The following is a 12808-nucleotide window of genomic DNA, read 5'->3' on the forward strand; positions in this document are numbered from 1 at the left end:
CCTGTGCGTGAACTTGATGTACAGCAGTCGGCCATGACTGAATTCGGCCCATGGGGTATAGTTTGCCAAGCCTGGTTCCAGATCACTGAAACCTAAAGGGACTCAGTGTCCCCTTCTGAACAGTGGGAACCATGACCCGGCCTGGCCTTGCACAACCACTGGGAGGCTCCAGGGACGACAGTGCAGGCCCCAGCATGGGGCTGCATATTGTACGCGACGAGTAACTGTAGCAAGAAACTGCTTTTGCTTCTGTGGGCAGGCCCTCGGTCACCACTGTGTATTCGGGTCTGACTACGAAATACAATTTTTCTATTTTTGTTAGTAGTGGCGGTGGCCCATCTGAGTTTGCCCACCTCCCCCGTGATGGTGAGCCAGGTATCAATGAAGCTCCAGACTGGGTGCTGGGGAGGCAGGCTGCAGGAAGTTGCAAAAGCTGGCTTGGGGAAGAGTGTGGTTAAACACCACAGAGCCAGGCAGCGGGCGGCTACCTTGGCCACATGCCCCCGACCACTGTGTCCCCAGAGCTGAGGGAAGGGAAACAGCACCCTGCACCCCTGAAACCGAAGCTCCTCCTGCGATGACTACAGGCTGAATCACCCCCACAGAGAAAAAGCCCCGCTCTGGTGTGGGGAAGACCCCTCCCTTCCCACATCCGGCTGACCGCAGAAATCACTGCCTGTCGGAGCTGGGAGGGAGCTCAGCAGTGGGGAAACTGAGGCCCGGGCCCCATCCGTGCAGTGGCCGCTCCCTGAACTAAAATGGGGGCAGGGGGCGTCTTACCCCTGCATGTCAGGGCCCTGACATCAGGCAGGAGTGACTGGAGCAGAGAAGGGGTGTTCTAGACGAGGCTTGTGCAGAGCCCCTGGGGCGGGGTGCCACCCACCTGGGCCAGGAGAACCACCACCCCACCACCCCCCTGCCCCAAGGAGGGACACTGTCCCCCAGAGACCAGGTTTCGACGTCAGGGCATTTACACTCTACAGGCGACAGCCAGGTGTGCCAGGCTGGGATGCTTTCCCAGCGGCAAGAAGGGCAGGCAGCAGGAAGGAGGCTGACGGTTCGAGCCCTGACTCTGCTCACCCAGACTCTCAGAGCATCCCTTGTCTGCATGCCGAGCTGCCAAGTTTTATAAAAGTAAGGGTCACCCCCCCCCGAGCTATTGTGTCCCCCCACACGCACCTCAAATTCATATGTTGAAGCCCTAACCTCCAGAACCTCAGAATGGGACTGTATTTAGAGATAGAGACTTAAAAGATTAAGGTAAAATGAGGTCACTAGGCAGGGCTCTGATCCGATATGACCGGTGTCCTTACGAAAAGGAAATCTGGGCACAGAAAATGTTCACGCACGGGGGCGAGGACCATGTGAAGACACGGGGAGAAGGTGGCCCCCTGCAAGCCAGGGAGCGAGGCCTCAGAAGAAAACGAAGCTGCTGACATTTTGACCTTGGACTCCCAGACTCCAGAACTGTAAGAAAATTAATTTCTACTGTTTAAGACACCCGGTCCGTGATGCTTTGCTGTGGCGCCAGAGCCAGTGAGACACTCGAACACATTTCCTCATCCAGTCCTCAAAACAGTCCTGTGAGGAACGGCCATTCTCAGCCCGCTTTTCCCAATGAGAAGAGGCTCAGGGAGGCAGTTACTGGCCCAAGGACACACAGCTAGGGAAGGACCAGGGCTCGAACCCACAACCCACTGACTCCAGCGAGACCTGGAGAATTCCAGCCTGAGGGGTCATCGGTGTCAGGCTGAGAAAGGAAATCGCATTCCTTAGTCCTGGGCAGCAGACAGGAAGAGGCCTTGACCTCTGCGCCCCACGCCCACCCCCAGGGCTCAGCTCAGTGCCTCAGCTGCCTCTTGCCACCCCCAGCTGCTCCAGGAATGCAGGATGTGAGGGCCCCCCGCTCCATGAGCTGGCGTCCACCCAGCTTGGCCTCCTTCACCCCCCACCCCCTACTTCCCTGGCAGCCCCTGGAGTGAGCAATTCCAGGCTCCACAAATTCCAGGCCCAGCCTCCCCAGCTCAAGGAAGCCGAGAACTTTCCCACAGTCCTCAGCGTGGAGGAAAGGCACGTCTGAAACCAGACTTGTCAGCTCTGGAACACTTTCCTGCTGCAAGACACCCCTTCTCGCCCTCCTTCCTGCCCCTCAGCAGCTCTCCCTGACCTCCTCTCCTGCCCGCAGCACCCACGCCCAAGGGGCTCCCCTAGGCCTCCCAGCTGAGCACTCGCTAGATGCCAGGCGCGGGGCCAAGTGCTCTACAAGAGCCGGCTCATTTACCCCTGCTAACAATCCCACAAAGCCCCAGTTGATCATCCCCCAGGGGAACTGAAATGGTGACTCTTCCCCACCTCATTCTCCACCTGACCTGGCAGGGTGACCCATCCTCCACCTGACCTGGGGTCACCCTGCCAGGTCAGCCATTAGCCTTGGACACCTGGAAAGGGTGGAGCTGGGCCAAGGTTAGGGGGAGGGAGAGAGGGAGGGAGGAAGAAGGGAGGAGGGAGGGCGCCCCCTCCTCCAGGCAACCAGAGACCAAATCACCTCCGCCCAGTCCTGGCCCCACCACCTCTGGGGACCTGGGAACAGGAGGCCCTTTGTGGGCGCCAAGGCCCGGCCCAGGTGGCAGGGATCGGCCTGACGAAGACCTGGTTCCTCTGCCTGTCAGACTCCAGACAGGGCAGAGGCGGCTCTGGAGAGTCCAGAGGGTGGGTGAGGTGAGCCGAGTCACCATGGCTGCCGGCCTCCAGGCACGGGTGCCCCCACCACCTGTCCACCTCCGTGTGGAGCTGAGCCCAAGGTGTGCCAGGCCCGCAGGGTGGGCAGCGGCAGGCACAGCCGCCTCCCTCTGCTGCCCCAAGGCCAGGTCACTAGGAGACAAAACAGGGTTGCTCCTTCCACAAGCGCAGAAAGAACTTCCGGAAACAATCACAAGCTTTCTTGATCAAACTCCTTAGAGCCCTACGAGGCTCTCCTGACCTGACCCCAGGGTCCCCTGCAGCCCCATTTCAGGTCTCCCCCTCTCCTCTTCAGGGCCTCCTGCCATTCTAACCTGCTCCCGCCTCTGGGCCTCCCCTCATGCCGCTGCCACCTGTCAGGAAGTCTCCTCACGCTGCTGGGAGACTCAGCTGAACCAACACCTCCTCAAGGGAGCCGCCCTGACCCACCCACCCCAAACACAGGATCAGCAACCCCCCCACCACCCCAGTACAGTCACACCCTCAAGCCTCCCCTGGTGACTCCCCCAGCACCCAGTACAGCTGTGACTCATCGCCCCAGGTGAACCCATCTGTTTAACATCTGTCTCCACCACCAGGCTGCAGGCAGCTCAGGGGCCGGGACCACGTCTTCCTCCCTGTTGCATCCTCAGTGCCCAGACACTAAAAATGTTTGCTGAGTGAATGAGTGGGCCGGACAAGACCTCATAAGCTCACAAATGAGAAGACACTGAGGCCCCGAGGGCGGAAGTGAACTTCTCAGACTAACTAGAGGTTGGTGGTAAGGGAAGAAATGATATAATAAAAAAAAAAAAAAAAAAGAATTTGTATAAGCATTGAGTGGATTCTCACTGTGAACTCTCAGACACAGGAGGAATCATATCTCCATTTCAGAGGTAAGTCAGGTCCTAAGGAAGTGGCAGCATCGGGATTCTGATCCTGTGACCCAGGGTTCGAGGGCACAGCTAACCACACCCATCTGGAGAGCAATTTCCTGAATTTTTTCTGAGCAATGCAGAACTGTTTTCATCCAGGGAAAAAGGCTAAGGGTGGCATCACCATGGTTTCTGACGAGCCCAGAAGGAAAATGACAACAGCTCGTAGAGCAGGGTTGCCATACCACACTCAGCCACTAGGTGCCACCATTCGGCAAAAACCCAGGGGATCTCACTCCATGCCCCCACCGTGGCCCGGGGCCCTGAAGGCCACTCACCGTTGTTGCAGTGCCGGATGCAGTCCTGCAGGACAGCCTGCCACTTGTCCTGCTCGGCTTCTGTCATCATGCAGAAGTAGTAGTGTCGTGCAGAAGGATGCCAGAGGATGAGTGGGAACTGCGTGGGGCACTTGAGGATGGGGGCGGAGCCCGATTTCGAGGTGGTCCCTGTGGACACAGTGAGCTCTGAGCGGCTGCCCTCTGCAGTTGCCCTGGGTCCTAATCTGAGGGGTAGGCTCAGGTCCAGAGAGAGTCGGCCTGTCCTGGGGTGACCAGCACGTCACTGAGGAGGCAGCATCCTTTCTTGCTGCGTCCTCCACAGCCTGGCTGAAGGGGCCCCAGAATCCCCTGGCACCTGTTTAGACCCATTTCTCAGAGCTGGTAATGCAGTCACATCCACTCGCTCTTGGGGAAGGTTCTAAACTCCGTGTGTGAGTCACAAATGACCAGGGTCAGAGCCCTCAGGTACGAGGCCAAGCATTACCTTCTTGGGTTTCCCTTTAACTTTTAGCTGTGGAGGCCAAAGTGTGGTTTAAATGTCCAAGCGGGGGGAAGGGAGGCCTGGGAGATGGGGGGTAGAAAATAAATAAAAGGAGATTTTTCTCTCTCTATTTTAACTACATGGATATTCGAGATCCAGTGAGATGAGTGGTCCTCGCCACTGCTGTTAATAACAGGACAATAGCAATTTTTCTTTGCGCCCTGGCTCTGTCTGTGTCCCTGGGCTGGGCTCAGTGAACACAGCACCGTGTTCATTGACTACACCGTGGGGTCCAGACTACCCCAAGGTCAGTGCCGTGTTGCCCAAGAAGACACAGCAAAACAAAGCCAGAGCAGGGGCTGGAATCCAGGAATGCCAACACCACCTGAGCCCTCAGCCACACAGGGGCGCTTTAGTCCCACGTCCTATCTGGGGGCACACGTTGCTCCCAGGGCCAGCATCTCCCCCCAACCCTTTAGTTTCCCCGGGATCATCTGAGAGGCAGATGTGTTCTCATAAGGCTTCCGGGAGCCTGTGACAGGATGGGTTGGAAACAGGACGCCGAAAATAACTCCTCGCAAATGCAGTATTGACTCAGCAGTTTACAAAGCTGGGTCACCCCGATCGTCTTCTCCCCAGTCCCTCAAGGACTCAGGAAAGAGGAAGGATAGAGGGTGAGAGCCCCACTGCACAGCTGTGGCCATCGGGTTCAGGAAGCTGGGTACTGGGGTGGAGCCCACGCTGCTGGGGTTCAGCCCTGATTCCCTGTGTGGCCTCAGGCCTCCTCTCTGTGGGCTTAGGCCATGCTGGTCCTTCTGCAAAGCTGGAGCCTGGAGCTCAGGGGTCAGGACTGCCCTTCCCCGCCCCTGCCTCCCCCAGCCACATCCCAGGGCATTTTGTCTTTGAATGGCTGCTCCTTTACCTGGTAAGGAGTTGCCAACGAGCTCCAGGTACTGGTCCACGGATGTGAGGATTTTGTAGCCTGCGCTGTTGATGACAGCTCGGGGTGGGACCTGCCGCTCATATGCCTAAGGAGAGGGTAAGAGAGACGGTCCCTGGGGGTTACAGGTGTGGTCTAGGGTAAATCCCATCTCCAACTCTGGCTCCAGGACCCAACTCAGTGTTGCCTGCCCAAGGTGGGGAGGAGGATGAGGGAAAGGATGGAGGAGCAGGGAACAGAAAGAGGAGTCTAGCCAACACGAGTCAACACGGTATAGTGACCGGACCCAGGCTCTGGGCTCACATCCTGGCTCCACTTGACTACCGTCTGTATGACACTGAGGACAAGCCTCCTTCACCTCCCAGGCTTCTTTCCTCCTCTATAAGACCAGGGTAATAATGACTCCTACCTCACAGGGCTGCGTGAGGTCTGAGTGAGGCAGTCCACAGTGCCTGGCGCAGCAAGGACAAGTAAACATGCTGAGATTTCTGTTACTGTCAGCACTACCGATACTACCGCCTCTACTATCCGTAGCTACCACTAGCTGAGCATTCACTACATATCAGACACTGTGCTATAGGCACTGCATGCTTCATTGCACAGAACACTCACAACCCAATAGGTGGGTCCCATTATCAGCCACAAGTTCACACAGCTGCAAGTAGGGACCTAGGACATGAACATGGCCTGTCAGCCTCCAGAGCCCAGGGTCTTTGACCGTCATCCTGTCCACCAGCTTCCTAAGTTCTGAGCACCACACAAGTCCCCTCTGGAGGAGAGTTAGGTCTGGGCACTGCTTTCTTCCTTCAGTGGGGAAAAACGTGGCTCTGCAGTAGCTCATACAGCTGGGTTGCCATGCTATATCCTGCCACTAGGTGTCACTATTCAACACATTTCTCCAGAGCAGATGGAACCTCTAGGACACCGTCCAGATTATTTTAACGAGCCCCCCAGGCGAGTCCCATTCAATTCTACCAATTTGAGAACCACCGCCCTGGGGCAATAGGTTGCTCCTGACTGTTACTCCAGCACTGACTTGCTTTGAAACAGACGGCTCAAGCCTGTCTTCTAGCTGCTCTGGAGAAATGTCTGGTAGAAAAAATTGGGTCTGCGCCGTAACGGGGTAGGGCTTCTTCTCCAGGGGCTCACGGCAAAGATAAGGACTCTCTGCAAGACACATCCGGCCATTGCAGGGCAGGGAGGTGCAAGGGGGTGGAAGGAGATAGAACCACCATCCAGGGGTAAGCGGGCGGGGAATGGCTGCTTAAGAACAAGGGTGGGACCTGCGAGGAGCTGAGCGGCAGGAGGCCCAGGTGGGGGAGGCCTGGGCGAGGGCCCTGGAAATGCAGAGCTTTGGAGGGACCTGAGAGAGGTCTGGAGGGGCGGGTAGGAGCTAGCGAGTTGGTTATCGGGGAGCCAGAGAGCTGGATGCCTGGATGGATGAAATTTAGAGCCGGGGAGGTGGGAACGGGTTGGGGAGGGTGCTGAGGTTCCGCTTTGGCCCTGGTGACGGCAGAGTGGGGATGCGGGCGGCAGGGTGAGGGTGGGGGTCTGGTGTCCCGGATTTAGGAGCGGGGCGAGTGGCGTGATAACGACTCTAGAGGAAGACAGCCGGGGGAGGCGGGTGTCTGAGGAGAAGGGGAAGAAGACCCGGCTGGGGCCAGGAGGGGCTGGGGGCTCAGCGCGGGGCCCCAGGCTGGCTGGGGCGGCGGCCTCACCACTTTGTTCTCGTAGAGAACCAGCCCATAGTTGTGGGGCACGAGGCTGAAGCGGTTCCTCCACTTCTTGTTGTCCTCCTGGTGCTGGAAGAGGTTCCCCGAGAAGATGATGCGCTCATCCAGCGGCACCTGTGGGAGCGAGGAGGGCGGGCAGTGAGGCCTGGCGAGGGAACGGGTCCTCCAAGAAGGTGACAGCCTGGCCTGCAGTGCCTGTGTGCTCACCTGCAAGGGCCCCCCGAGGCAGGGCTGTGTCTCACCCACTGGGCAGACGAGGAAAGTGAGGCCCAGGGCAGTGAAGGGGGCTCCCCAAGACCCAGGAGGAGCAGCGGTGATGTCGGGGCTTGAACCCAGGCCGAGCACCACGATTCAGAGCCCAGCCAGGACCCTAGTCCGTCCTGGCCCTCAGCAGACACGGCTACCTCAGGACGGGCCTGGGACTTTCTGGAGTCTGCGGCAAGCTGCTTCCCGGTCCGCCCCCACTACAGCGAGGGTGCACGGCTGTCACCCCAGCAGAGGGGACACCCCCACGCCAGCACCCCCAAGCCTCTTCTCAGCCCTGGGCCTCAGCTTATCCTCAGGGCAACACACACTTGACCAAGGTGGCTCCGGAGAACGTGCTCAGCTCTGACAGCTGACGTGAATCTGGGCAGGAGGGAGGGGACCTCAGTCTGGCGGGTTCGACACTTCACGGGCATCCTGGCAGACTGGAGACAGCGGGACCACCCAGACATTCCCGCAAAGCCCTAGCCTCGACTCGACCTCTGACGCGGTGTGACTTCAGACTCGTCATATCACCTCTCTGAGCCTCAGTTTTCCCTTCTGTAAAATGGAGACAGCACCGAATTCATCGAAGTATCTTGAGGATCCCAGATGACCCGAGCAAACATCACACGGGCAGTTGGCACCTGACAGGCAATGCACGCAGCTCACGACACACGGAGCCACCGTGGCCACCATCAGGATTCCTCAGTCTGGGTCAGGCTCCCCGCTCCGTTAGGGACTTATGTGGGGAGAAGCAGGGGGTGGCCGTCCTGAGCAGATCGGCACCCGGAAGATTCAGGAAAGGAGACACAGGCGGCAAGGGGGCAGGCTTACTCCTGGAGAGGAGGAGCTGGGGGAGTCTGGGGTCTCTGGCTTTTTAGGCAGCTTCCGTCTGTTCTACAATAAATATGATTCCATTTGCAAAAGGAAATATGCATCATATGCAATAATGGGAGAAAGCATTATGTTAACGGTGCCTAATCCTTCCTAGGTCGCTCGCTGTCTCTGGGCTGCCCTGCAGCTGCAGTCAGACGTGAGCAGCCCCTGCCAAGCTGCTCTCCCACCCCAGGCTTGGCTCCTCACACGCAGCCCCCTCTCCCCAGCAACCTCCCCGACACTCTTCAAGGGGAAATGCCAAAACACTCTTGGAAAATGAGGGCCCATTGTACTTAAACAATAGGACCCCCGCAGACTGCTTCCTACCCAGGGATAAAAATATTTACAGGAAAAAGCAGTTCCCCCCTACCACCCCCCACACTTTAACACACAGTGGGCTTTGCCCAAGTCACAAAGCTGCAGTTCAGTGGTCTATATTTAGACCAGGGCCAACTGTCAACCCACCTCTCAATGCCCAGGTCTTCTAGAAAGAGTGCAGATACAGCTCTCCTGACAGCCTGCGAAGCCCTTCAATCCCCCCCAGGCCTCTGCTTAGGGCAAAAGCCTCGACTCAGGGGCAGTGGGCGCCTGCACCTAAGGGCACAGCTCGCTGCCCAGGCAGGCCTTCCCAGGTCCAGGCGAGCTCAACGCCTCCATCCCTAAGTCCACCCCCAAATCCTGGGCAGCCTGTAATGGGTGATGGCTTGCAGGTTTGAGCTTTATTTTTAAGACTTTCAAATGGCAGAGTCGTGTTTCCATTGGAAAGCCTGCAGAAAACAGAACGGAACCAACAGCCCAGGCAAAATATTCGGGACTGCAAAGCCCTCTGATGACGTGGTGGGAATCTTTGGTGGGTGGTGGTTGGATGAAGCACCGGCCCGGTTCCGACAGCCCAAGTTCCAGTCCCACCTCCACTGTCCACACCAGGGGAGCCTGGACAGGCGACTCCACCTCTCAAAGCCTCAGCACCCGCAGATGTGGACATAATCATAATCTGTCAGGCAGCCGAGCTGTGCCAACAGGATGAACCGTGCCCACACAAAGTACCTATTTTTTATTCTTGTTTGTTTTTATTATTATTATTACTATTTTTATTGTATTATTTTTCATTATTGTTGCTAATAAAAACGGTTGATGTTATTATGATGCTCGTTATTCATATTATTATTTCTATTATTATGATATTACTACCATGATTTAACATCATGGTGGCTAATTGCCCGAGTGGCAAAAATGAGACCAAAAGTTCTTGTTTTTCGGGGATCGTGGGTGATTTCATTTTACTCTTTTTGCTGACATATTAATTCTGTTTTCCTACAATAAATACATACCCTTGTGAGTGTAAAAGGCATTTCTCATGCAGAGTAAAAGCTTAGTGCTGTCAGGGGGCCCCCACTTCTGTCTCGGTTTATTTGAGACCTACCTCCCTGGGATATTTCTTTCCAAATTGGGGGTGGGGGGGCGCAATTCTAGCTCTGCCCACTCTGTAGAAGCAGCTCCCCTGGACTGGGTCCAAAGCCTTTCCCATCACCCAGGTGTGCTCCTGCCAGACACCCAGGACATGCCACATCTCCACTCTGCCCTCCGTTATCAAGAGGTAGGAAGGTTGCCATGACACCAGGGGACCAGCCTTTTTTGGGTCCAAGATCAAAGGAACATATGCTCCGAGAGGCTGTGACAGAGCCCTGACTTACCCTCACCCTGAGAAGGCTGGGGGTTGAGGCAGAAAGAGCCCTTGGCTCGATCTGGGACCTGGTTTGAGTGCTGTCTCCACCAGCCAGGCAAGCCGGTGTAAGGCTCAGCCCCAGGGCTTTGCACGTGCCATTGACTTGGTGCAATATTCCTTCTCTCATAAGGTCCTCAGCTGAGAGGGCCTTTCTTCCAGGAAGCCCTCATGAGCCACCCAGATGATGTCGGGCCCCCATGGATTGAGTTCGCCCCTTCAGAGCGCTAGCTTGACCGTGCAAATGGCTGTTTACAGTTACGGTCTGTCTCTTGTCTGTGGAGGGCCACGGCACCTGACCTGACGGCGTCTCCTGCCTGTCTCTCTCTCAGGGTAATCCCTTGTCTCATCAGCAGCTCTCCTACCCCCTTGAGCTAAGGCCTCTGGCTATTCCTCCCACTGAGAAGACACCAAAGGGTAATAAATCCTCAAAGCCAGGTCAAGTGACGCCAGCTCCCGCCTCTTTAGTCTCGTGGTAAATAGGGACATTTTTAGTTACTCGGTTTGGAGGGTGGGAGTGGAATGAAATCCCAGTGTGGGGCCCTCTCAGCCTCTTCTGTCTGCTCTGCCACCTCCTCTGTGCCCTCCAGACCCACCCCTCCCCCCGGCTCATGCATGCCAGCAAGCCCCACAAAACTACTTCCCCCCTCCACGAAGCCCACAGAGTGACTCCTCTGGCCCCTGATGACTCTTCGCTCTGAATGCCACTTCACAGACAGAGAAACTGAGGCTCAGCAAGGTGAAGCCACATGTCTCAGGTTACCCAGCAGGTCGGGACTCATCCTTAGAAATCCCACACGCCATTAATCCTCTCACTGAATCCTCACCACAGCCCCCTGCAGAGAGCACCCATCTGTCACATGAGGAGACTGAGCCTTAAAGAATGACTCAACTGAGAGGATTTGAACCCAGCCCCTCCTGAATTCTTTCTCACCAGACTACGAGGTTCCAGGCTCCATCCCTCCCCTATGGCACTGGCCCCAGACCCTCGAAGCACAGCTGACTGGGGCAACCCAGAGGCAGCCAACCGGGCTGTGGGGAGGTGTGGCAAGGGGGCCAAGGGCAACCACTCAGCCCGCCAGCCATGGCATTCAGCCACTGATGACCTGAGCGCCAGACACGAGGGTTACCCGGCTGACCTGGTTTGGACCCCACTTCTCAAGGGATCGGCTCAGCCAGTCAGGTTCCCAGACAGAAGCGGGTGGGCACTCTGCTCAGGGGCCACCAGCCAAGAGCAAGTAGCCTCTGGCTGCTGCTCGGTCATTCCAGAGCCAGGCCACCTGCAGAGGCGGCGGCTCTGGTGCCCTTCCTCCTCATCACCCCTCCCCCGCCACCTGCCTGGACATCCAGGGGGCAGAGGGTGAAGGTCACTGAAAGGGAATGACCTCAGCCCAGGGACGTGCAGTGCCCTCAAACAGGACTTCCCTGGGTTAACACAGGGCCCCCTGCACCACTCACAGAAGGGCGAGGACAGGTCTCGCCCCAAGAGCCCAGGCCCGAGACTGGCAGCTGGCTTCCAGCCTGGCACTCAGAGCGCCCCCCCTGTGCCCCTGACACTCCCTCACTTCCCCTGGGGCCAATCACAGGGTCCCCTTCCCAACAGGCTTCACTTGCTTCCTCCAGCCCACACGCAGCCCCAGGCCAGAGAGCCAAGGAGCTTCCAGTCCCTCACTAGATAAATATTTACTGGGCGAACACAGCCCCACTACTAACAATGGGACAATGACGAGACTGGTGACGATGACAGTGTCAGCCAGCACTGTCCGAGCACCTTCCCTGTGCCAGGCACCCGGCTGACTGGAAACTTAAATCCTAGCAACCACCCTGTACATGCTCATCCCATTTTACAGAGGCGTAAACTGAGGCTCCACAAGGTGAGGTCATTTGCTCACGGGCACACAACCAGTAAGAGGAGGAGCTGGGCTTGAACCCGGGTCTGTCGAGATGACTGCGGAGCCCCAGCTCTGCTGGTGGAGGGGAGGAGCTGGGCGGGAGGTCCCCCACAGTGACAAAGGGGCCTCAGGGACACCACCACATCATCTGTGTATTCAGAAGCTTGGCGGGGCCCTTAGACACCTTGCCGGCAACAATGGGAAACTGAGGCCCGGAGAAGGACGTCACTCACTCAAGACCGCATGGGCAGCAGGTGTCAGAGCCCGACCAGGATCCGCCCTGCCCCGCTGGGCGCCCCTCACCTTGCGCCAGAGCAGCTGGGCCTGCGGCACCCCGGTGCCCTCGATTTCGTGGCGCATGCTGTTGAAAAGGGCGACACCATACTGGTCCTCGTAAAAACGAAGGAACTCCGTCAGGATCTTCCTAGTTTTCTCTGGAAGGGAAGAACAAACAGGACCGTGAGGTCGTCATGGTGACCGACATACAGCGACTCTGCCCCAGGGAGGGGCGTCCACAATGCCCCAAATTCCTGCTCGTGAAACTGTTTGCACAAGCTCCATGCATTTCTGGGCAGAGCTGTGCCCTTCCTGCACACAGCTGGGTGAACCTCCGGACAGGAAAACCGGCAATGACCCTAGACGGAGAAATGGCCAAAGAGAAATTACGAGGAACTAAGCAAGAGACGAGTGAAAAGACGGTCAGCCTCCCCGGTCACCAAACAAATGCAAAAGGATGGACCAGAATGTGAGGGGATGGGCAGCCTGACCCAGGCCGGGGGTCGTTGGAAAAAGGAATGGCCTTTTTGGAGGGCGACTGGCAGCTGTGTGCACAATTTTAAGGATGTAAGTAAGAAGCGGGGGGCAAGGGGGGTCGATAAGAATATGTATCAGCAAAGGGAAGATGTCCACATTCCATCACGTAAAGAAAAGCAAGCGACAGAATCACATGTCACCGCACTTACAGAATGTCATCGCATCTAAAGTTA

General features: G+C 57.1%; 1 protein-coding gene across 1 annotated transcript in view; it reads right to left on the reverse strand.

The window, feature by feature from the left end:
- The window catches only part of NIBAN2 (niban apoptosis regulator 2), a 48849-nt gene that overhangs the window by 7947 nt on the left and 28094 nt on the right, over positions 1-12808 (reverse strand). Inside the window, exons 2-5 of the mRNA XM_039861413.1 lie at positions 12126-12256; positions 7071-7199; positions 5335-5440; positions 3932-4099 (exon numbers count right to left, since the gene is read on the reverse strand). Coding sequence (XP_039717347.1) covers positions 3932-4099; positions 5335-5440; positions 7071-7199; positions 12126-12256 — 534 coding nt within the window. The remainder of the gene's footprint in view (positions 1-3931; positions 4100-5334; positions 5441-7070; positions 7200-12125; positions 12257-12808) is intronic.

This window comes from Pteropus medius, unplaced genomic scaffold (genome assembly GCF_902729225.1).
Source record: "Pteropus medius unplaced genomic scaffold, Ma_sr-lr_union100, whole genome shotgun sequence".
NCBI classification, from domain to species: Eukaryota; Metazoa; Chordata; class Mammalia; order Chiroptera; family Pteropodidae; genus Pteropus; species Pteropus medius.